We start from the raw sequence: 24,894 nt of genomic DNA, 5'->3' as shown, positions 1-24,894 counted from the left end.
ACACACACACACGCGCACATCCATATCTTTAGTTTGTATTTAACATGATCAGTTGATTTGGTGGTGATTGACTTGAATGCATGTGGTGATAATAAATGAGACGTACAAATGGAAGCTTTCCTAACACATGGCTCATGTCGTCCCTTCCGAGCCTAAGACCTAGGTGGGGTTGCCTAGGGCATCAGACCCACTCATGTGGAAGGTGCTGCAGTACTGCTGACCTTAAGAAAGCACCTTTAGATAATGACATCGCTCTACACTTTACCTCTCGGTCTTCATATTTAGTTTACGTTTTATCAGTAATGTGTGTGCATCTCATCTGCAGTGTGAAGAGTGAACAGAGGCAGGGAAATTAAAAGTCGGTGTTCATTTTCTGAACTTTTTTTTTTGGACATGTTCTGAAATCCTGAAAAAGAGCCACTTGGCACACCCCCTAGTACATTCTGGGTAAATACACACCTTTGACCTTTAAATTGTTGAGGGAGTTTTAAGTCAGGAAGTGCTTTCGAGGAAGCTGGGAGTCATTTGAATTTGCAGACAAACGTACGCAAAATGTGTGGATTTTTCATTAACTTTATTCCTGAAACATTTCTGAATATGCGTTCAACCCCGTGGTCCAACCATACATATAAATGCTTAGTGTTAAAGGGTTGTTGAGCTTGTAGGCTTTGATTTCAGTATAATTCAGCCATTTGATCACCTGTAGCATAACACAAGCCAGAGCTACATTACACACTTTAGCAAATCAAACTCAAGTCATGCAGCTGAACTGTGTCGCTCTGTGCTAACGACAAAGTTAAACAACATCAAAAGATCAAAAGAACGAAATAAATAGTGTAGCGCCCCCCTCGGGCGAAACAGCAGTAACGCAGCACTAGTTGAACTTAAAGCGGACCAAATGGCTTTGTCACATATCGATGGAGGAGAAGGAATGTAACGCTACTTTTTTTTCCTCTTGTAAACCTGCTTAAATGTCGGACCGTTGAGCAGGCCTGTGTAAACATTTTACTCTTAAGCCAGATGAGAGACAAGAAGAACGAGAAGAGATAGAACGAGAGAGAGAAGGAGAAAGAGAGAGAGAAGGAGAAAGCAAGGAGTGAGAAGGAGAGTCTGGCCCGGGTTTGGAGCCACTCTGTGCCGACGGCCAGATCCGTCAGAGAGTCTACGCTGTCGGAGACCCCAAGCTTTCTTCTGTGAGGAATGATGCTGAGCGTCAAAAGCTTTGTTTTCTTAAAGCCATGTCAGAGATGCTTCCACCATTTTGCTGGATGTGGTAAGCAGAAAGCACATACACCGGGCCATGTTCCTTTTGTAGCTGGACTCAAAGCACTTCATCTGAATTTCAAGCCCGACTTTGGCAGTTACGTTTCTGCCAGTAGGCCCACTAGAAACATACTGTACCACTTAATAATGCGTCGTCCTTCACAGGTTGAGCTAGCATCTGATTGAGCAAACAAAACCGTAATCCCACTGCCTAAAGTAAAGTCTCATTAACGAGTCAGTCTTTCTGGTTGCTGAAGCAGACTGATTTGATTTAGTCTATCACACGTAATGATTAGAACTGGCTCAGCACTTAATAAAAGATTTAGTCCATCTGCCTGTGTCAGTCGTGCTTCGACACTACCTCAACCTGAACGCCCTTTCTTGTAAACCATGAGGGTTGGATAAGAGAACAGAGACAGTCCCAGACGACATCCCTAAACACACCAGTAGCTCACACACACGACACACTCGCGTGAGACTAGTTTCACTAGTCGCTAACTTATCCCACTGCTTGCTAACAGCCCCTCTCGAACACGCTGCTACTGCTGCAGCTGCAGTTGCTAGGCAGCCTTGGTGAGCTCGTCGGCGAACTCGGCCATGATGTCGTGCACCCAGACATCGTGCTCCTCCTGCGAGGTGTCCACCAGGTAGACGGTCACCTTGCGGTCCCAGGCGTTCTGCGCCTCCTGGACCGTCTCCAGCTGAGCCACCAGCGGCTTCTTCTCCACGTGGTTCCGGAACACGATGGAAACCTCTTCCGACCACTGTCGAGGCTTTACACCTGTAGGGACGGGCCAGTGTGTGAGTCAACTGTTTCTCATGCAATGCAACACAACACACACACACACACACACACACACACACACAAACAGAACTATGCGAGCACAAAGATACATAGCTGTTACCACACCAACATCTCGTTAGTCTGCCAGTCGGTGAGTAGATGACTGTAGGCTTCACCTCTAATTTACATCAGTTTGTAGTGAGGGTACTGAGATGGTTCAATGACATCACCAGAAGACCGGGCACAGCACAGGGACCAAAAAACATTATATCCCAGCAATCCCAATCACGGCCCCCAGGGGGCGCACTTCCTCACCTTCCTCAAAACACCTGCTATTCATACTACCAAGGACCACACGTGCAGATAAAAAACGTACACATTATCTTTAGTGTTGGTCTCTTCAAAACATCCACTTAATAAACCATGTCTGTAAATATGATTGTTACAGTGTACGCCTACTAAAGACACCAATAGTACGTGCGTATGCTGCTCAGGGTAGCCAATGGCCAGCCTTGTTGTTGGCTGGATGGGCGTCGCTGCTGTACCTGCAAGCTGGGCTTTGATGCCCTGGAAGGGGAGCTGGCGGAACTCCTGGATGAGCGGGCGCAGCTGGGTGCCGCTGACCAGCTCGTGTTTGCCATAGTCCAGCTCGTACACGGACACCAGCCCGTTGGTCAGGATGCCCTTCACCAGAACACGGTGCCAACTGGGGAGCAAACGCACACAGAGAGACCCGGGGTCAAAGGTCAGGGGGGGCAGTCGTACCGTTATAGCGCATGAAGCACAGGGTCATGAGGATTATAGGGTTATAAACACACCTGCATCAGTGGGGTGATGAGGATTTTAGGGTTATAAACACACCTGCATCAGTGGGGTGATGAGGATTATAGGGTTATAAACACATATGCATCAGTGGGGTGATGAGGAAGATATGGGTTATAAACACCTGCATCAGTGGGGTGATGAAGATATGAGTTATAAACACACATGCATCAGTGGGGTGATCACTGATGAGGAGGATATGGGTTATAAACACATGCATCAGTGGGGTCATGGGTTTGACATGAAGAGGGAGCAGAGCACACAGACAGACACAGACACGTCTGTATGGTAAGTAGCTTTAAATAAAGCGTCTCCTAAATTAATGACATCAGATATAAATCCAAAACTGAACCCATTTCTCTCATTAGTGTACATTCACACTATTTCCTGCGCTTATTTACTAGGCTGATGGGGCACAGCTAAATGCAGAGCAGCGGGGCATATGGGCACCAGCAACACTCAAGATGATGCCTGTTATAAACACACAGGGGCAACTGGAGGTCAGCTCAAAGCACAGACTGTCTAGTTGGAGGTGCCACTATCCAGTTAGAAAAGTACAAAGAAATTCCCTCTATCTTGGTGGTAGCTTAGAGGTCAAGTCTTAAGGGTTCACAGACAGACAGACAGACAGACAGACAGACAGACAGACAGACAGACAGAGACACACACACTCACTTGTTCTCCACCTTGGCAGCGTACACCTGGTTCTTCTCCACGGTGACGGGCTTGCCGTCGGTCTTGTTGTAGTGGAGGATCATCTCCCCCATCAGCACCACCAGCTTGTACATGTCCTGCCAGGGCTGAAGCACAAAGTGCCCCGGGTGGCACGCCACCGACACATAGATGTCCATGTTCTGCCCTGCTGGGGGCAACTCCAGCTGCGGGGGCATCTGCAGACGCCCCGGAGGGGCATGCGGCGGGGTGGTGGGCGGGGTCGCCCTGGAGGCCGGGAGCGAATGGGCACGTCGGAGCTGAGGCGCTCGACACCCATTGGTGGAAGTGGGGCTTCCGGAGCGGTGGTAGTGGCTGGCCGTGCCGGGTGTGGTTTTGGGTGAGGGGGCGTGGCTGCTGAGGAAGACGTCCTTCTGGTGTTTCCAGAGGTCAGAGTCGGCCAGCTGGCGGTTGACGCTGCGGCCCGTGTCGTGGAAGTTCTTGCTGGTGAAGAGGTACACGTGCACCAGACGCTTGCTCTCCTCCAGTTTGGCGATCTGGAAGACAAGGAGAGTTCACACGAGACGAGGAACAGAGTTCACACGAGACGAGAAATTCTTATGCTCTCTGAGAAGGAGAACTTGAGATATTCTAAAAGAATTATGTTCAATGTTCAGACAAAAACATGAGATAATGTATAGGAAAACAGGACAGAGTTGTGAGTGAGTATTCACTGACCTTTATACTACAGTCACTGCAGTGCAGTATAGTGAGTTCAGTGTGTGTGTGAGTGAGTGAGTGAGTGAGTGAGTGAGTGAGTGAGTGAGTGAGTGTGAGTGAGTGAGTATTCACTAACCTTTATACTGCAGTCACTGGAATGCAGTACTGTGTCTCTAAGCCATTGCACAGCATCTGGGGTCCAGGATCCCACACTCACAGATAGGTCAGCCAGACAACACTTCACCGCCTGACACACACACACACACACACAGTTAGGTCAGCCAGACAACTCTTCATCCACTGAGAAACACGTTGTCTGGTAAGCCATAAAGCACTTCTCTGCCTGAGACACACACACACACAAACCTTAACACACACACACAAACTCATGGTCAGTTAAGCCAGAGAACCATTTACCTGCTTAAACAAATGGGAACACACACAGACACAGACACACACACACACACACACACAAGACATGCACACACATTTACATGATCATATTTCTGTGTACCGTAAATCCTCAAATAAAGACCGGGATTCAATTAGAGCCCGGGCTTCAGATAGTAGCCGGGGGCGTGGTCGATACGGACAAATAAAGGCCGGGCCCCGAATACAAGCCGGGGGTAAAAAAAAGGTACCGGTAGCATATTTTACTGTAGCCTACCAGAATCAGTCCATCAGCACAAAGCAGACATCACAATTGAATTGAATGCATTTCATAAATACATGTTCTCCTCATGTTGGCTAATTTCATGGCTGTTTGCAATAAAAAAAGAAATGTTTCAGCCTACAAGGCGAATTTGTTATTATACAGTTACTTGCCTAAACGATAGAAGACATTCCTCCAAAATACTTCTCTTTAATGATTTTGTTGCCGTTTCGTGATTTCCGCTAAGAAAAAGATGTTCTTCAGGCTAATATAACTTTAACGTTCCATGTGTTGCGTAGCAACCCATTACTTGCTGACTTCAAGTTACAATGACTTTCCGCTACGTTAAATGACCGGACTTCTTGCGGAATGATATGAAAGATGTGAATTAGAATTTACCAATGACAGCGGTCATTAACTTTTCGCAGTGGTGAATATCAAGAAATGACAGACCTGCTAACGTTGGGGTGCTCCATTCAAATCAACCGAACTTTTTTGAACATTCTGAAGAGCCCTAAGAAATAAAGGCCTGCCCCTAATACAAGCCTGCCCCAAATACAGGCCGGTGCTCTGTGCAGCCTAAGTAAATAAAAGCCCCGGCCACTATTTGAGGATTTACGGTATGTATCTCTGTATAACTCACACACACACAGACTTCTACCTCCGATAAAGAAAAACAAAGAACTGCCTCCTCACACACTCTCACACACTAGGAGACGTGTTCAGTAACACACCTCAACACACACACGTTCTCAACCACCACTTAAACCACAGAGACTACCACAGGCCCAGCCCAGCACAGCTCAGCCAATGGTGGACAGACCTGGGGTGGGATGGCGATGAGGTCACGCAGGAAGGGGGGCGGGAACTCCCTCAACTCGATGACCTCTACGGACGCCTGAATCCCCAAATCAATGAAGAGGATATCCAGAACTCTACTACCATGCAGATTTGTGATCTGACGGAGACAGAGAGAAAGCATGAGAGAGGGAGTGTGTGTGTGTGTGTGTGTGTGTGTGTGTGTGTGAGACTATAGTCAATGAAAAGCACAAACACAAAAGGGGACATGTCTGCTGGAATAACAGAGAAAGGTCTATATTATTGGTAAGTATAACAGAGAAAGGTCTATATTATTGGTCAGTTTATGGCTTTTGTTATTTAGCAAAAGTGTGGTAGACACAGCCCCTGCATGAAATAGTATAAGCCTCATGAATGCATTCCAACTTTGAACCTTGTTTCCAATGTGACAAGGTGGGAAGAACACTTCTGGCTTTAATAATGTGTGTTTTATTATGTGTGTGTGTGTGTGTGTGTGTGTGTGTGTGTGTTGTAGTGCGTGTGTGTGTGTGTGTGTGTGTGTGTGATGTTGTCCAGCACTAATCTCTCTGGCTTGTTTGGAATCCCCATAGAGAGAACCGGCAGGGTGTTTTGCTTTAGGGTGCGCTGCCCTCACCTCCACACGAGACCATTTGCTTTTGTAGCGCGCCAGACAGCCCTTCCCACAAAACGGCCGAGACACCAGGAACTCTGACGTCACCTGCCACACAGGATATGACATCAGCACTCCCTGGTCACATAGTAGAACACTGAGCTCGAGAGCAAAGTCCAGCCATCTTGGACACACACCTTGGACACACACCCATCTGAATTACAGTTTACTGTACCCTTCATGGCGATTCTCAACGAGATGGGTTTCTCTTGAACATTCAAGCAATTATTCTCATATCTAGCTCTATTAGCTAAATTAGCTATATCTGATCAGAAATGACAGCACAATAAAAAATGTCTATATAAGAGGTACTATAGCTCTTGGCTTGGATTAAATAATATAATAATATTGGATTAAATAATATAACCTTTAATGGCTACTGCAGGGAGGAATGACAAGTCATAAGGTGTAACCTCTAAACATAGCTAATAGGGCTTGTGAGAATGACTGGGGTGGGTGTTGCATTGTGCCACTAGGTCAGTGTTTACTACAGATTAGATAGGTCTTAACCCCAGATTACGGCCTTCAATCCCAATCTGGCCATCACCACAACTACAGCGCTCCTGTAGAAGCAAGGACTACGGTAGGAGTGATCAGAGGCTACTGAAACAAGGTGTCTACACACACACACACACACTCGCACGCACACGCACACGCACACACACACACACACAGAGCTCCTTGCCATGTGTACCACTCAGGAATGGGTCAGGAATATGGGTATTGAGATGCTGCAAATCTGCTCTCGTCTGTGTCAAGGTCAAACACAAACACACACACGCCACCATCACCACCACCACTATCAGCACCAAAAATACCACATTCATGACACAGGAGATGTTTGGTTTGTTTTTTGTTTGGGTTTGTGTTTCGCAGAAGCTCTAGGTGCTGTGTTTGTGTGTGTGTGTGTGTGTGTGTGTGTGTGTGTGTGTGTGTGTGGCTAGAGTGTAAATTCAGATCCAGACTTGAGGAGGACTCTCACCCCCAGTGCTGAATGACTGGACCCTCTCTCCACACTTCCTGAGTATGATGTCACAGATATGACTCAGATACATTCTCTAGTGTGCTACCTGGGAGTGGAAGTACACCTCTGTCTTCCCCAGAACCTCTGTGAGTTTGGCCAGACCACGGGATGGAAGCTGGCAGTAGATGGTCCCGTCCGAACACACACTGGTCACGCTCACGTTCATGTAGGCACTGTTCACCTGCGGCAACAACAACTGGTCACGCTCACATTCACGTTCGGCGGAAGCAGCAGCACAACAACAAAAAACAACTGACAATCAATTTTTAAACTTCTGTCCAACCACCTTACTGCACCAACCCAGAACTCTTTCAGGTGACATTTCACCTTTGTACAAACTACTATCCAACTACTGCACGGTCACCAAACTCCTCCATTCACAATTATATGCTGATAAGACAGATAAGACAGATATGAAACTTCATGAAGGGGTTGTGAGTGTGACACACTCTCAATAGCACCTGACTGGGCCAGAAGAGTTCTGAACCGGTACAGAACGTTGGCCAGATCCGATATGTTCAAATAGTCAGCTGCTACCTCGCCTAGGGCATTGGACCTGCTAACATTTAAGAGCTGCAGCTATTTAGCTGTTTTCTTGCCCTTGAAGGTTTAGACCTGAAGCTCAAGTGCAGACCTTAAGAGAATACTCATTATGGATGGTAGGCTATGGACAAACATAAATTAATGGAATTGTAGGGAGGGATGTTGTTGTCTGCGTCTGGGGAGGTTGCAGACAGTTCTTGGGGATTAGGAGGATTTCGAGGTGATGTAATCATCTTAGCCTGAGACGGCCATGTTGGGAGGGGCACCTGCAGAGGGCTCCCCAGGGACTTGTCCTGCAGGGCCTTCATGCAGGCGGCGTTGATGTTGACATCATCATCCTGCGACGTGTCGTACAGGACCATGAGTGGCGTCTCCTCACGTTTTAGAATCTCAGCCAGCAGGATCTTCCCACTCGCCATGGACTCGAACTTCTTAAGCACAGACGTCTCCTGGCTAAACTGCTCCAGCCCTGACACACACACACACACACACACACACACACACACACACAAACACACAGTTGTACATACATGCATGGACACATACACACACATTATTTTGCATATTTGGCATCTGTAGCTTTAATTACAATCTTTCTTGAAATGTGGTTCATATATAGACATGCATTCCCAAAGGCTTGCACCAAATAGCTTTAAACCAATCAGACGCTCAGAGAAGCTTTAAGTCTGGGATTGGGCTTCTGGAATGTCAATCAAACACAACAGCACAAGTGATTGGCTAGTCTGAACAGAGAAGGGTGTTTGTCTGATTAGCTGGTCCTCTATATTGTAGATGCTGTTGCTTGGCAACACCAAAGATCCCTATACGATCCTTGCTGCTGATGTACACGAAACACTAATCAATTGCAAGTTAACTTGAAAACACATCTTCGCTATGTGATTGACAATGTAAAAACACATGTAAACGAGAGGAATGCGATAATAGAGACAGACCTCTGGCTTATCTGCTTCTGATCAGGGCCAGATGTGACCAGTCATCTGCAGGAGGCTTTTCAAGCTGAACTCACCGGCCAGTGTGCATTTAGTAGCCTGGAAGGGCAGTTTGAAGAACTTCTCATGCAACTCCAGCAGCTTGGTTTTGCTGATGACCTCAGAGAACCCATGATCCACATAATATACCTGCAAACCAACAGCACATAACACTGTAAATAAATAACAAATAATGAATAATACATACAAATATAAATGCATGACATGACATCACACACTTAGGAGGATGTGTGCCAAAGTCTGCTCGTTTTGGGCAGGGCTATACCTGTCCAACAGACCGTACGCCATGTACAGCTCTTACCCACACCCAACACCTTCATCTTAATCTGAAATCATATATGGATCTAAAGCTCTCAATTGCAATGAAGTTCCACCCCTTTGGTTGACCACTGAGTGGTTGAAGGTGTGTGTGTTTGAGGGTGTGACAGAGTGCCGTCACTACAGATGAGTATGTACTTTGACTGCCTTACCAACGAGAGCCAGGCTCCCCGTAGACCCGAGTTCAAGTCCGGGTGGGGTGTCTACTCTCTCCCCTTCGCTACTTTACTGCCGTGTGTTTGAGGGTACAGCGCTTGCACCTCATTGGCGGCACGGCCTTAAATCACTCACCTTGACCTTGTCCGCCATGACTTCGCTCACTTGGGCGCGAAGGATCTCCTCCTCTTCCTCGGCACGGACAGCCGCCAGCTGCCCCAAGGCGGGAGAGGCCAGGGCCTTCCTGGTGTTATCCTGGCCGTAGAACTCCCTCATCTCATCCTCCAGCTTCTCCTGGGCCTGGGAGTAGCCCTCTCCGATGTATCTGCAGGCAACAACAATGTTAGGTCAGTCGCAGCTAAATAAATGCCTATAGAACAGGAAAGCTTGATAAAACATCCATAGTATCCAACATGAATGTAAAGTCAGTCACAGACATATTACATTTCCTTTCCCAAAAAACACCCATAGCATTCATAGCATTCAACTCAAGTATTAGCTTAGCACAAGTCTCAGCTGCCACATAACCCTTAGCTTAGCAAAAGAGCCTCACCTGTTCACACAACTCTTAGCTTAGCACAAGAGTCTGACCTGTACACACGAACCTTAGCTTAGCACAAGAGCCTCACCTGTCCACACAACCCTTAGCTTAGTACAAGAGTCTCACCTGTCGACACAACCCTTAGCAGAGCACAAGAATAGGGCTCCCACTAAAATTGCTGCTTTGCCATCAGTCACTGACACATCTTAAAAGTGACATGTAAGTGAGCAAGTACATCTCATTAGTCATGTAAGTTTGCCCTGGATTACTCCATACTCCTTCCATACCCTCCTTGTTTCCTTCATGGTTTCCTCAGAATGAGGAGCTATGATGTGAGGAAAGGAGATGAGAAAGGAAGGAAGGATTGACAAATAGGGTAATGAGAAGTACCCAGTGTTGATGCTTGCCGCTTCTATCAACAGAGCATGACCGCTCAAAACACCTGCTTTAACTCAACACAGCTCTCTCACCTGAACACAACAGGTTCACCTTAACACAACAGTCTCACTTGAAAGCAGCAGGTTTACGTGAATGGTTCACCTCAACACACTAGGCTTCAAACCTAGGTTGATTTAGCTGGGAATCAACAGGGAGTATGACAGTCCCAGCCCATCACAGAGGTTTTACCTGAACACAGCAGGTTTATCTTAACACACCTGTTCTACCTCACCACAGCATCCTCACCTGAACACACCTGTTTTACCTTAACACACCTGTTCTACCTCACCACAGCATCCTCACCTGAACACACCTGTTTTACCTTAACACACCTGTTCTATCTCACCACAGCATCCTCACCTGAACACACCTGTTTTACCTTAACACACCTGTTCTACCTCACCACAGCATCCTCACCTGAACACATCTGTTTTACCTTAACACACCTGTTCTACCTCACCACAGCATCCTCACCTGAACACACCTGTTTTACCTTAACACACCTGTTTTACCTTAACACACCTGTTCTACCCCACCACAGCATCCTCACCTGAGCACAACTCTGTTGGTGCTGGCGGCCTCCACCACCAGCACCGACGGATACTCCTCGCGCGGGATCTGCAGCGCGGGCACGGGTGGCTGGCAGCTCAGACGCTTGCCCACCTCCGCCAGCGCCCGCGTGTCGCCCAGCTCGGCCCGGTTGCTGTTCTCGTCCTCCGCCGAGCGCACGTACAGGATGGCCCGCTTGGGGTTGTCGGGCATGGGGTAGTCGATGGTGCAGAAGTCGGCGAGCAGCGCGAGGTTCTGGAGCACGTGCTCGGGCAGGGCGCTCTTGTAGGTGTCCTGGTAGAGCTTGGGCAGCGCGTGTGCCCACAGGCCGCTGCTGTACTTCAGCAGGAGCTCCCCCAGGTTCCTGCGCAGCTCCGGGGTGAGGGAGGGGGTCGGCGTGCCACCTGTGGGGGTGGGCGCGGAGGGGCTCTGCGAGGTGGGGGCGCTGGTGGTGACGATGGGGGTGCGGGGACGGGGTTGCTTCTGGGGGAGAGGAGAGTGACGGTCACCCCCTGGAGGGGTAGGGGTAGGGGTGCAGGGGGTGCTGCTGGACTCCTTGGCAGGGTAGAGGAGGAGCTCGGCTGGGTTGGTGCTGCAAGGCTTCTCCACCTGAGAGAGAGGGCAAGAGAGGGAGAGAGAGAATGGTATTGGGTAGAGCCACACAGGAAGAGACAATGAAGAGACACTCACACACACACACACACACACACACACACACACACACAGACATTCACACACACACACAGACATTCACACACAGACATTCACACTCACACACACACACACACACACACACACACACACACACACACACACACACACACACACACAAACACAGAAACTCTCACAATTTAGCATTGACTGGATTCTGTGATCACTGCAAGTGACTGCTTTACTTTGCCAGTTCTATTTTGAGAGTGGTACTATTTATATACTACATGACAAACGTAAGAAGGGAACTTGCGTTCAGTGTACTAATGCTGTTGAAGGGAACCCAAAACAGCAATTTCAGCTCTATATGATGCACAATAAATAAAAAAACTAGCGACCAGCCATCATTTAGTTTCCAGTGAAAATTACATTTCAGCTCCGTACCTCATTCACCAGTGTCTATCAATGCTTATTACATTGTAGTATATTGTAGCTTATTATGTATATTTCACTCAAAATGGTCTTTATTATGTATATTTCACTCAAAATGGTCAGTTGTTTCCACGTGAACTAAAGCCCTGTAACCCTGAGAGAGTCTCGGGTCAATGTTTGTCTGTGCCTGTGATTGGAGGGGTCTTACGGTGCAGATGTGGCTCCACTGCTCCAGGTCTTTGAGGGCTTCGCCCGGCAGCTCCTGCTTGTACAGCTCCCGGTAGAGCTGCGGCAGCTTGGACACCCAGAAACCATTGCTGTACTTGTTCAGGATCTCTTTCAGGCGGCCCTGCACCTGCCCTGGGTTGTAGGACCCCGCCTGGGCCGTCTTGGGCTTTGCCTGCTGGGAGCTCTCGTTTAAATTGGCAGGAGCTGGAAAAGAAACCAGAAAATGTATTTTATTATTTTTAAGACAAACATGTTTCGGTCATTATATATATAGATATAGATATAGATATATATATATATACACACACACACACATTTTTTATTTGAAGACCTAAAACCGGAAAGTGCTACTGGCAGAAACTAACGAGGTGCTATGGTCCAGCTACACAGCAGAGTCTGTTCCCCCTCTGCAGGGCCTCTACCACCTCCTGCAGGGCAGCTCCTAATGACAAACACTCTAGAGGGACCATTGATGTCTCTGCCTGTGAAGCTATTTGATAGCAGCTACGAGTCTGACACCAGATATTAGCAAAACCCAGGCATAGTATGTATAGACTGCCAGGGATGAAATTAGTGTTTCTACAAAAGATGCAGGAGCTATAATGTATAGGTGTGACAAATAAGTGTGACATATAGTAGAATTCACTCTGAGAATGTCTATGTTCTTGATTTAATCATTCACAGTGTGGTGAAAAGGTAGCGGTCACACCACAGCTTCTCAACCTGGACTGTTTGTTGCACAGCAACCCCCATGCACTGGTTGCTATTAGGCACCCCAGAGCCTAGTCACAGTTGAAGTAATTGCCACATGCTGCATTCCTGTAGAATCTGATTGATCGTTTCAGCCTTGCCCTCCATTGTCACAGAGAGAACCCCAAGAGGATTTGGATTTCCAAGTATGTGTGTGTTTCTTGAGGTACAAAACGACTTTGGGGTTTTTGGAGGCTCTCTCCTCTCTCTTCTTCTTCTGCTCTTTCTGCTGCTGCTTCTCCTTTCCTGTCTTTGAGTGTGGAGATCCTCTCTTCCCCTGCACTATTATTCTATCATTCTGTCTGTCCCTCCTTCACCATCTCTCACCCATTCATTTCAGGTTTGGTTATTCATCTCAGGTTATGTATCTCCGAGAGAGAGGGAGAGATAGAAAGAGAGAGAGAGAGAGATAGAGGGAGAGGGAGATAGAAAGAGAAGGACAGCAAGCGCTCTACTCACCACTAGTCTGCTGGGGGTTCCTGGAGAGATGCGCGTGGACCTCTTTCTGAAACCTGGAGGGAAGGGTCATCCTCTTGTCTGACCTGGACACAGTGGGGCTGAGTATGAGTCTGCTGTCCAGACCATTCGCTAATCCTGTGCTTCAGCTAACCTTATACAATTAGCCAGACCATTCGCTAATCCTGTGCTTCAGCTAACCTTATACAATTAGCCACACCATTTGCTAATCCTGTAATGTAGCTAGCCTCATACCATTAGCCAGGGTATTCGCTAGCTTAGCTGGCTCTATTATCACTACCCTGAACATTTGCTGGTCTTGGGCTTTACCTAGCCAGAGTATTCACTACTGACCAAAGTATTTGCTAATCATGGGCCAGCCTGAGATCATAAGTCTGTGCACCATCTAGCCTTATCATTCGCTAACAATGTGCTCTAGCTAGCCTAGAGCATTCCCTGATCCGAGCATCAACCATTATGAAGCACATGACGGATTTAATTTGAAATGAGCTGTGACAATATAACAAGCGGTGCTGTTACTGTATTTTCTGAGCGCTTTACGCATTTTCGAGCATTTTCACTAGCACACTGCAATCCATAAGCCTGACCTATGTAGAGCCATATTGTATTGTATTTTCACTACATGTTCATACATGTTCATAAATGTATGTTTCACTGAAATATACAATATTTTGTTAGTGAAATGTTCATTTTGGATCAGTACCCACCAATTAGATATGTAACAACGGAAATCACACAATTGCGAGACAAGCGTCGAATTCTAGGCATTGCAAAATTACGAGCCCTAAGAACTCTTTTTCACTTCTTAAGTCCACCCTCGAAAGTGTAGCGCAAACAATCTCCTCAACATTAAATTCTTATAGAAAAGGATTAAATAACAACTTTATTCAATCACTATATGACCCCACCATCTGTTGGCTAATATTCCTCCACTGGTTCACACAGCTAGTCGACAGCCAGCTCTTTTGGGCTTCCTAATCGCAACTATCATGCGAGCGCAGACTATAACGAGGCCCCTAAGCATACGACTAAACTGAATCTAGTCAAGGCAGGCACGTTCAGTTAATGAAGAGGTCCACTGATGAGGTCAGTCAGGTACGTAGAGCAGGGGTTCATGGAAGGTGTTCATTACAGTGCAGTGCAGGAGGGCAAGGCTAGATTACGGACCAGCAGGGTCAGTGCCCCCCGGGGCCTCAGACTGACAGGGGTCTCAGAGAGACTCATGCCACGCCCCTCTGAGGCTCAAGAAGGTCTGAGAGCTGAAGTCCCAGGTAGAGAGAGTGTGTGCGTGTGTGTGAGTGTGTGACGTATGTGTGTGAGAGGGAGAGAGTGTCCCACTACCCACTTAAACCCTGAGGCGTGGCCTGAAACTTTCCAAGGCGGGGTGGCCTCCAAAGGTGAAGTGCCCCTGTGCCTGCTTTGACCATATTCCAGCCCTGCAGTAAGGTATCAAGGAACTCAAATTGACAAGCACATCTCCCACTAAATGATCAAGCAGAAGACTGCACTGATTACACTGATTACCAGTGCAGCCAAATCACCAGGTTTGCTCCAATGCCAAACCCTTTTCACTGCGCTCAATCATGTGGTGCAGGATATGAGCAGAGCGATCTTAATAAAGACGGCCTGATCAACACGAGAATGCACTGCCGAAGGGCGGCCATAGAGGATTCATTGTGCACCGCTGAACTGCATGTCCTTCCCTGAAGCCACACAAAGATAGAACTGTCATTCCTCAGTCTTTACAGGGAAAGCTCAGTGGTACATCCAGTGGCGACTCTGTGAACGAAAGGGATGTATCTGTGATTCTGCAATCTCCAGAGTGACCATTCAGCACTCTAAGGTCGGCACACGTGGAGAGCGGGTGTGAAGAAAGGGTCAGGGTGTGTGTGTGTGTGTGTGTGTGTGTGTGTGTGTGTGTGTGTGTGTGTGTGTGTGTGTGTGTGTGTGTGTGTGTGTGTGATGTGGTGTGTGTGTGTGTGTGTGTGTGTGTGTGTGTGTGTGTGTGTGTGTATAGGGGGGGTTGGTGGGCTGGTGTATGCGGATGGAGGAGAGAAGAGTCTCTCGTTGCATTTGATTTGAGGTGTCAGATGAAGCGCGCGGTGACTGGATCATTGAAAATGTGCTGAGTCACGCTGGACCGGTTTAGCATGGCTAATCTGCACTACAATAGGCAGGAGGATTAGGGGGCCCCCGGTGAGCACATGCCACTCGAACCCCCCCCTGACACACACAGTCACCCCCTCACACCCCACACCCTCCATTGACTGTACAGTGCTGGCTTGGGGCGAGATGGATTGGAAGGGGAGGGGGGGGGGGGGAGCTGCAAATGATACAGACAACAGTGGCACGGGGAGGGGTGGGGGGGTGAGCAACAGTGGCACGGCGTAGAGTGTGAGGTCAGTTGTTTTCTCTGAAAAGCATTTTGGCTGCAGACTGAGGAGAGAGAGAGAGAGAGAGAGTGCTCACTCGTCTAACTGCATCCCCACACACACACACACACACACGCTCGCCGCTCCCCCCCCATGCTGAATAAGCAGCAGGCTATCGCTCTCATTCTCATTCTAGAGTTCTCTCCCTCCCTCTCTCACCCTTGCTCAGCCACTCACACTCTAATCCCAACACTACTTTCATTCAGACCGGGTAACCAGAGAGAGAGAGAGAGAGACAGACAGAGAGATGGAAAGAAAGAAAGAAAGAAAGAACAGGAAAGGGAGAGAGAAAGAAAGAAAGAACCGGAAAGGGAAAGAGAGGGAAATAATTGACAGACTGATACAATGGCACTGAGCCGGGACGGGTAAAGCCACTTCATCCATCTTTTTGGCTAGTGGTCTGAATATTCTCTTCTCTTTTTACCTTTTATTTGGTGGATTCTTTCTTTTACTTTCACACCGTCCTACTCTCTGTCTCCTCTGATTTTTGGCCAACTTGCTTCCTTGTCAATAACCCATGAGGCCATAATCAGCCGTCAGATAAATACTATAGTTTCGCCACCAAATCAGACCACTCCAGCCATAGCTGATCAACAGGCTGAACACGGAGATGGGCTAATCAAACAAGTGCCATCGGGTGTGCGGCTATGGCTCGCCTAGACTGAAAACTACAACTGCATGGGACCTTTGAGAAACAGCTTGCTGATCTGTTGTGCCGACCTGTTCACCCGCAAACATGAAGGTCCCTCACATGAGACACACTGGCCATTATACCAGTCAAAAAAACATGAAAAAAATGTAATAAAAACCAGTGCTAACCACACCAGGGTCTTGAGTTTGACAGTCAGGCGAGCACACATACTGCTAATAATGTATCTCTGTACAAGACTCTGAGTCCCTTTGGATAAAAGCCTCATCTGCATCAATAAATACAAAGGTCAAGGTCATGACCTTTGACCCCTGTAGTTTTAGCCAAGTCACTCACCTGTCCGAGGCAGAGGAGCCTTTTCGAGCAGGTGCGTTCTGGGCCTTGTTTTGGGAGGCGTTGCCCCTGCCGTCTGCCTGCCCGTCCCTCACATGCCCCTGCCGAGAGTCTCCGTATCCACCAGGACGGCCTCCCCCCCGCCCTAGTCGTCCCCGGTGATCGGGTTGCCGCAGCGACGTCCTGGGCTTGGCTGCGGAGAAGAGTGGAAGTAGAGCACTGAGCTAAGGGAGGTAAAAATGCCACCAGTCTCTGATCAGGTCCCCTGTTCTATGTTACTGCTTCAGAGTGAAGAAGAAGAAGAACAAGAAGATGAAGAAGAAGAAGAAGGTGAAGAAGAAGCACAAAAAGACGAAGAACAAGAAGAACAAGAACAAGAACAAGAAGAAGCAGCAGAGGAAGCAATGGAGGCATTTTAATTTGTGTGCACGGTCTCTATTCAGTGACTTTATGGTTATGGCATTTAGCATACACTTTTGTCCATAAAGCGGTGAATAGCGATGAATTATGGTTGATTGATTCCAACTCCATTTCCCATGATAAAACTCCATTTCCCATGATAAAACTCCATTTCCCATGATACAATGATGACACAATTGTAGTGCTTTGCCAAGCTGAGCAAGTGTGTGTAAGGCGCACGAAAACAGAAACGTCAAGGTCATGGGTTTGGTGCCCAGGAAAGAAGCACACATTTTGATGGGGAAGGTATGGTAGGACCAAACTATGTAAGTCACTTTGGATAAACGCATCTGCTAAACAAATGTCATGGTATTGTAAACAAAATATCCAGTCTACTTTTGGGCGCGATACAAGGGTTTTACAGACAATCAGCTCCATCTGAACTCTCATCAGCCAAAGATATAGCCTACTTTTGTCTGAGTCTGACATGATTGGCTTGCAACAGCTCTGACTAGACACCCTTCCTTGCAACAGCTGCCACTGAAACAGATCTATGGGAATCCATCTAGTTACTTCTCACAACGAGGAATGTTACTTCACAGCAGAACAGCTGAACTGGCAATCAGCCAATCCAGCACCATTTCTCAGTGACATCACACCATGCACACAGCACCCATCCTAACGTTATGTGAAGCGCACCCCTAAGTATGACATCATACCTCTCCATCCGTACGTCCAATGACACCACTCCATGCATCCCTCTTGTTGACATCACACCTTTGTTGTCATGCCATCTATGGCATCATCATCATCGCTCGGTAACGTTAGTATCTAACGGTGATGTCATACAGTAGAGTTCAGCCTCTGAGCTCAGCGTCTCCTCTTACCGGAACAGCGGAGTCAGCGCCGACCAGCCAGATCACTCTCCTCGCTCGGCAAGAGCCTTAATACATGCTGCTCCCAGGCACGTGTCTCTGTGATGATGCTGTACTCTGTCTGCTGTCTTACAGTTACGGTCTGCTGGTGCCTGTGCCTGTGCTGACTTCACTCATCTACTCTTTCTGTCCTGCTCTCTTATCCTCTCTCTCTCTGTCTCTCTCTCCCCTTGTCTGATGTTTTCAGGTATCTGTCTGTCTTTCTCTCGCTCCTCTTGTCTGAGCTCTGTGTCGTGTTCTATTCTTTCTCTCTCTCTTCTCTTTGCTGTGCCTGTTGAGTCTCTCTCTCTCTCTCTTTCTTTATCTCTCTCTCTCTCTCTCCCTCCCTCCCTTGTCTGTAAACCCTGTTGTGTTCTCTCCTGTACTCCCTCAGTCTCCTGGTCTGTAAGCTGTAAGCCCTGCTGTCTCCTCGTCTGTAAGATCTGCTATGTGTCTCTCCTCTCCTCTCATTTGGTCTTGTCTGTGTGTCTCCTCTCCTCTCCTCTTGTCTGTATGCTGTAAGCCCTGCTGTCTCCTCGTCTGTAAGATCTGCTATGTTCTCTCCTCTCCTCTCCTCTCCTCTGTTCTGTTCTGTTCTGTTCTCCTCTCTTCTCCTCTGCTCTCCTCTTGTCTGTAAGCTGTAAGCCCTGTTGTGTGTGAGTGGCTGAGCTCAGACGCTGTCGGCTGCTTTAAGAGTGGGATGAGATCAGGAGAGCTGTGCCCTGCTGCTGCTGTGTATGCTGCTGTGTCTGCTGCTGCTGCTGCTTCTGCAGCGTCACTGTCTGACGGAGGAGTGGAGCGAGGGAGGAGATGAACGAGAGAAAAGAAGCAGTCTACCTTTCCACACTACCTGTGTGTGTGACTCTGTGTGTCTGTGTGTCTGTGTGTATTCTCTCATTGTGACAAGTGAATAACATTGTTGTCTGGAGAACAAGCAAGCTGGCAAGCTAGTCCACATAGTATTAAATGGCTATTATTTGTTTTGGGGCTTTTTTTTTGCCTTTAATCGATAGGACAGTGTAGGTTTGGACAGGAAATGAGATGGAGAGAAGAGGTGGGAAGTGGGATCGGGAAATGACAGCGGGTCGGATTCGAACCTGTGTCCCCGTGGGTGTTCAAGCCCGTACATGGTCGGGGCTACTGCTTGCGCCACAGTGCCCCCCTTAAATGGCTATTATTAAGCAGCTAACATTAAGGATAGACAGGATTCAAGCTTAGAAATGATGGATACAATTAACAGCCTGGAAACTAAACATTTTGGTTTCTTTTTATACTAAACCAAATGTTCCTTTGTCACTGCAAATGGCAACTGGGGTTTAAAGAGAGGAAACTAATGTTATGATTTGCGTCATAAAGTTCTTTGCCTTCACTTCATCCAAAATCTTTGTTGTATGTGGGGATACCTTGCCAGCCTTTATCCCTTAAAGTCACCCTCAAGTGAGTAGACCCTGATGTACTCCTTACTTAAAGACACACCCTCAAGTGAGTAGACTCTGATGTACTCCTTACTTAAAGACACACCCTGATGTATGGAAATGCAAATCCAGGCTGTGATTGGTTGAGCAAATCCGTGTATGGAAAAGTGGTCATACATGTGCTGCTTCTGTATTTAGTGTAGTCTCACCCCCTCTCTCACTCATAAGTATTTCCCTTTATTTCTCCCTCTCCCCTTCTTCTCTCTCATACACACACACACACAAACACACACACACACACACCCCATTCTCTGAGTCAGGGCTAAATATACAACTATTTCTGCAGCATCATTATAAACACACAGACAAAGACACACAGACACACAGACACAGACACAGACACACACACACACACACACACACACACACACACAGACAGACACTCACCCACCCCCCACACACAAACACACACACACACACACACACACCCCTCTCTCTCTGAAAAGATTCTGATAATATGGCCTGATATTCTGCTTTATTCTTAGCATCACCAGTAGCCTCCATATCCTCTACAGGCTTTTCAAATGGGACACAGCACTACTACATAAAGCCCCTTTGACCAACATGAGCATCACAAGCAAGAGAGACTGCTAACAGCCTGTGGATACACAGTGGAGTCAGGAGGAGGGAAGCATGTGATGACAGGACATATGTGCGCCTGTGTCTGAGAGACAGACAGACAGACAGGCAGACAGGCAGACAGACAGAAAGGCAGGCAGGCAGGCAGGAACAGACAGACAGACAGACAGGCAGAGACACAGACGGACAAGTAGACAAACAGACAGACACGCAGGCAGGTGGGCAGACACAGACAGACAGGCAAACAGAAAGGTAGAGACAACAGCAGGCAGACAGACAGGTATATGTGATTTATGTATGTATGTCGGTGAGGTGTATAAGTGTATATGTGTGTATAAGCTACTGGATGACCTAAATTTCCCTCGGGATTAATAAAGTATCCATCCATCCATCCATCCATCCATCCATCCATCCATCCATCCAGGTAGAGACAGACAAGCTTACCATTTAGCACCAGAGGAGCGGCTGGTTTCACCCTCATCTGACAGTTGACCAGCTGAGGTCGCCCAGTCTTCTTGGCCGTGCGCTGGCGCGCCACCAGCTTGGCGATGTGTGCCGTCTCACTGCACACTGTGGCATAACACACCATCTGGGAGAGGGAGGGGGCAAGAGAATGGGGGGGGGGGGGGGGGGGGGCAATTATACATCCTGTTTGAAATGAATTACCCCATGCAAACTTGGTGCTCATTTCTGACCAAACTGGATGATAATCCAAACACAGGTATGAAAGGGGGTTAAACATCCCGCTTGAAATAACCACATCTAAAATCTGGTTGATGGGCTGATGAAAACATGTACATTGCAGAATAATGTGAAAATGCTACATTCAATTTCCTGTAGGATTCCCAAACAAACTCAAACAGACACTGACACAGAGACTGCAAACAGACTACAGGAGGATCCTATGCAGTGTCAACCACACAAGGGTGGAACCCTAGAAGCCAATCCCTTTGGGCAATGACAGTTTGGGGTCCCTTTCTATAGCTGGGATCCAACCCCATCTTTTCCACTGACACACACACACACACACACACACACACACACACACACACACACACACACACACACACACACACACACACACACACACACACCATACCACACCACACACACATACACCATACCACATCACACACACACACAAACACCATACCACACCACACACACAAACACACACCACACCACACACACACACCTCCCCGTTGCGGTTGCGTTCCATGCGGACCACAGAGGGCATGGTGAGCAGCAGGGCATCCAGTGTGGTGTGGCCCAGCTGTTTGTGGGGGATGAGCTCGCCCGTCAGCTCCTTGTAGTCGGCCTGCAGGCGACCCAGCGACACGCCACTCTTGCTGGACTGCAGCACCGCTCGCAGCATCTTCTTCACAAGCTCCAAGTCCGCCATTCTGGCTCCAGCCGCACCTAGTAGCAGGGGGATCAAACAACTGAGTTAACGGTTGAGTGCCACTGGAAACACTAGTCTGAACTTCAAACAACTGAATTCCTGGTTGAGTGTGATGCTAATTTTGTATGAGCAAACGATTTGTTGAAGACTCTGAGGTATGTTCAGCCAAAGATTCAGGTTTTAATCTTGCAATGACACCAGAGAAGAGAGAAATAAGTTTCACTCAAGGGATTCACCTAAATCTCTTCTGTCAGCCATTGTAACATTACAGTATACTGTATATATCCTTTCCTAGAACAAGGGGTGTCACCCCATAGCTCCATCCCTTTATGAATATGTATCAAATTATTAGCTTGGAGCCGTCTACGACCCATCTTAACAAATGGGCCAAGAGCTCCAGCCGTGACCAAAGAACTCAAAAGGCCTATATTCATGAGGCCGAGGGCCATCAGATACTCTTATCTGGCCGGGAAGGAGGTGAGAGCTCTTTCACACCTCACGCAGGTCAGGTCCAGAATACACATGAGAAGTTTCACATTTTACACAAGTCTAATTGGAAGTAACAATTACAACTAGGTATAAGATACATTGAATTATTGACTATGGTATATCGTTATTATCTCTGAACCTTAAATTCTGATTCGTTCAAGTGCCACTGGAAACACTAGTCTAAACTTCACTACAATGTTGTGCTCAGTCCGATATAGCTCTTTTATATACACACTTTATCCCCATGCCTATGTGCCCATAGTCCTTTACAAGGTGGGGGGAGGGGCATGGTTGGGGGTGCCACCTTTGTCATGTACCTTCCAGACGTGACTTTGGCTCTTCACAGGTACGCTGTTGTATGTGTGGTTCTACAGGTCAACTGGTAGAGCAATGTGCTGACAATACCAAGGCCGTGGGTTAAATCCCATGGGGGCATCCTTATGATGACAGTGCATATCTGTCTGTGATGTAAACATGTGTCTGCTGAATGCGTACATGAAAATAATGTAAACTTCTGTGGCTGTGAGACTAGAACGCACCTACAGTCATTGCTGGGCTGGCTGACTGGATGGGGACTTGTACAGCTTCCATTACATTCATTCATTACATGTAAAAAAAAAAAAAAGTGAATCAAAACTATGAATTAAGTCACATGTGGCTAGTTGCTGACCCCTGCATAACTGGTTCCATGCCCCGGGAGATCTAATGAAAATATATTCCTGCACTTTGCGTCCTGTGGATAAGTGTTTGCTAAATGAACAGATATAAATGCATGTGAACTTCGTACAGTCACCTTTACATGCACCATATTTTCTCTACTCTACTTGTAGAGGGTTTGCATGGAAATAACTGCAGGCATATAAGCTGTCTATAGTGTACCAATCAGGGATGGATTACCGAAGGGGCCTAAAGGGTCCAGGGGCCCATGAACTCAGGGGGCCACTAAACCTGAGTCTCTGCATGCAGTCGCTGTTATTAGCTTTGCTTGCTGTCAATTGTTTTTAGACTTTGTTTTTGTTAATATTAAAGGTGGCTTAAATGTATCTCTTATTTGTGGTTGAAACCGGTGTATTTTGTTAATTTGCTGTTGGCTTTAATTGAGTGTACCTGTGCTGTGTTAGAAAATGTGTATGTGCGCTGTAAATCCTGTTGAAGTACAGGTGAATGTAGGTATTGTGCTGTTGAAAAATTACATTTAAGTAATAGCGCACAAGAAATGTTTGCAGGTGCGCGCGCAAAAGGGGGGGTGGGGAGACCTTTTACACGTCCAGGCCCAGGGGCCCATGGTTTCATAATCCGTCCATGGTACCAATGAGAGACAACTCTCCATGAACTGAAATGCCAAGATGTTTAACGTGCCTTGATCTTCAGCCAGTAGGCCTACTGCAGGTTATCTGGCTTGTTTTCCTCAACTTGTGTGTGCTGTTCATCTAGCGGCCTGTTACATCGCTCAAAGAGGGGCACATGAGACGAGTTTTGCTCTAGTGCTTAATGTAAGATTACATCATTTTAAGGTTCGCGTGACCTGTATCGCTCGGTGACACATTAAACAGGTTAGTCGTGTCAGGAGTTTTAAAAATTGAGTTACCGACAACAAAGAAGACCTTCGGTTTCGATTTAGGAGAACACACACACGTTTTCTTTTTAACAACGCATTGTAGCCTACGAAACTTTACGTAAAAAAGAAAACTGTCTATAGGGCTATGATATACGGTGCGATGCAACAGGTTGCACCACGAGTTGAATATTCATCACACAGCCCAAACCAGCCGTCGAAACAAACTAAACACCAAGTTTTACAATTCCACAATTGAAGTAGCCTAGTTATCGCAGCTCACGCCACCGGACACGCCCTCTGCTTTTCCAGCACTCAAAGAAGTTCTGCTAAATTTCCCGGTCCCACTATCTTCTATTCAACAAAGTGGGTTATTCTCCGGGTGCAACGCCCTTGTAACGGATAAGGGAATGGCATGAAAAACATAGGGTCAATTACAATGCGTTTGACACAATTTAAGTTTCTTTATTTCACTTATGTAGACAATTGAATTGCGCCTGGTGACACGTCTCATGCCTCTGCTTCTTTCGGAATGCGTGCAGGACAGTAAAGCGAGCGGTGACGTAAGTGTCACATCCGCACCCAATATGCCGGCGAGTTTGACACAACTGATAAATTAACGAGTTAACTTCACGTTACAACTGCAAAACGTGACATCCATGGGTCGTACGTCGTATCATAGGGACACATATTAGCACATAAACGGTAAATAGAATGCCATGTTTTAAATTAGCGAGTGTGATGGTGCATCCCGTGTTACTTTCCAAACAGTTCAGAGATCCCGTCGTGTCTCTCGGTTGAACGATTATCTAAATACTGGCTACTCCCGTGCCAGTTTACCTATACAATCCAAACTTACCGCACTGTTAATGTGGCTTGGCCAACCCGGATCACTTGTTTAAAGCCTGCGTTGCCTCTGTCCGTCCAGACGCGGATCTGCTGTCAGTGCAGCCCGTCTCTTTCCCGGCTGCTCGGTGAAGCCCTCGCAGGCGTCCACTGAGTGCTTTAACCGGGGATGTGATTGGCTGCTTGGCATCATCCTGGCTAATTACCCATCAAAGCGCAGGCGCCAGAGTAAACACCGTCGCGCGACACTATACGCTATCCGTTTGGATTGATTGCTGGTGACAATCATTTTAACATGGCCTGTTTGGATTACTTATAGGCTA

At 47.4% G+C, this 24,894-nt stretch overlaps 2 protein-coding genes across 3 annotated transcripts in view; one reads left to right on the top strand and one right to left on the bottom strand.

Annotated features, from left to right (window-relative positions):
* Nucleotides 1–124, top strand: part of plaa (phospholipase A2-activating protein) — an 11,142-nt gene extending 11,018 nt beyond the window's left edge. Inside the window, exon 14 of the mRNA XM_012822052.3 lies at nt 1–124. This exon is cut by the window's left edge and continues 704 nt beyond it. The gene's annotated coding sequence lies outside the window, so the exon portion shown is untranslated.
* A 433-nt stretch (nt 125–557) lies between these two features.
* On the bottom strand, nt 558–24,726 carry tdrd7b (tudor domain containing 7 b). Of its 2 annotated transcripts, none has more exons than XM_031584649.2 (17): nt 24,585–24,726; nt 21,475–21,698; nt 20,724–20,868; nt 16,916–17,105; nt 13,481–13,563; nt 12,252–12,475; nt 10,962–11,569; nt 9,568–9,757; nt 8,976–9,087; nt 8,215–8,417; nt 7,452–7,586; nt 6,346–6,429; nt 5,716–5,850; nt 4,377–4,487; nt 3,545–4,077; nt 2,593–2,753; nt 558–2,044 (listed from the first exon to the last, which is right to left on the bottom strand). In XM_031584649.2, exons 2-17 carry the CDS (start codon nt 21,679–21,681, stop codon nt 1,824–1,826), a joined length of 3,342 nt encoding a protein of 1,113 aa, XP_031440509.1. In that variant the 5' UTR covers nt 21,682–21,698; nt 24,585–24,726; the 3' UTR covers nt 558–1,823. The 2 variants fall into 2 exon arrangements, with proteins under 2 accessions (XP_031440509.1, XP_031440508.1); XM_031584648.2 differs by lacking the exon at nt 24,585–24,726 and adding an exon at nt 22,710–23,190.
* Between the last annotated feature and the right edge of the window lie 168 nt (nt 24,727–24,894).

The sequence above is a fragment of the Clupea harengus genome, chromosome 18 (assembly GCF_900700415.2).
Source record: "Clupea harengus chromosome 18, Ch_v2.0.2, whole genome shotgun sequence".
NCBI lineage: Eukaryota > Metazoa > Chordata > Actinopteri > Clupeiformes > Clupeidae > Clupea > Clupea harengus.
Note: the sequence above shows the minus strand (reverse complement) of the source record. Positions and strands in the feature narration are given on the sequence as shown.

Excerpts from the sequence above, each read along its gene's own strand:
- tdrd7b (XM_031584648.2), bottom strand. The coding sequence starts at position 22,770 with ATGAATGTAATGGAAGCTGTACAAGTCCCCATCCAGTCAGCCAGCCCA. Across the intron at positions 9,758-10,961 it reads ACCAACAGAGTTGTGCTCAG|ATACATCGGAGAGGGCTACT; the intron begins GTGAGGATGCTG and ends TGTTGCCTGCAG. Across the intron at positions 9,088-9,567 it reads TCATGGCGGACAAGGTCAAG|GTATATTATGTGGATCATGG; the intron begins GTGAGTGATTTA and ends GTTGGTTTGCAG.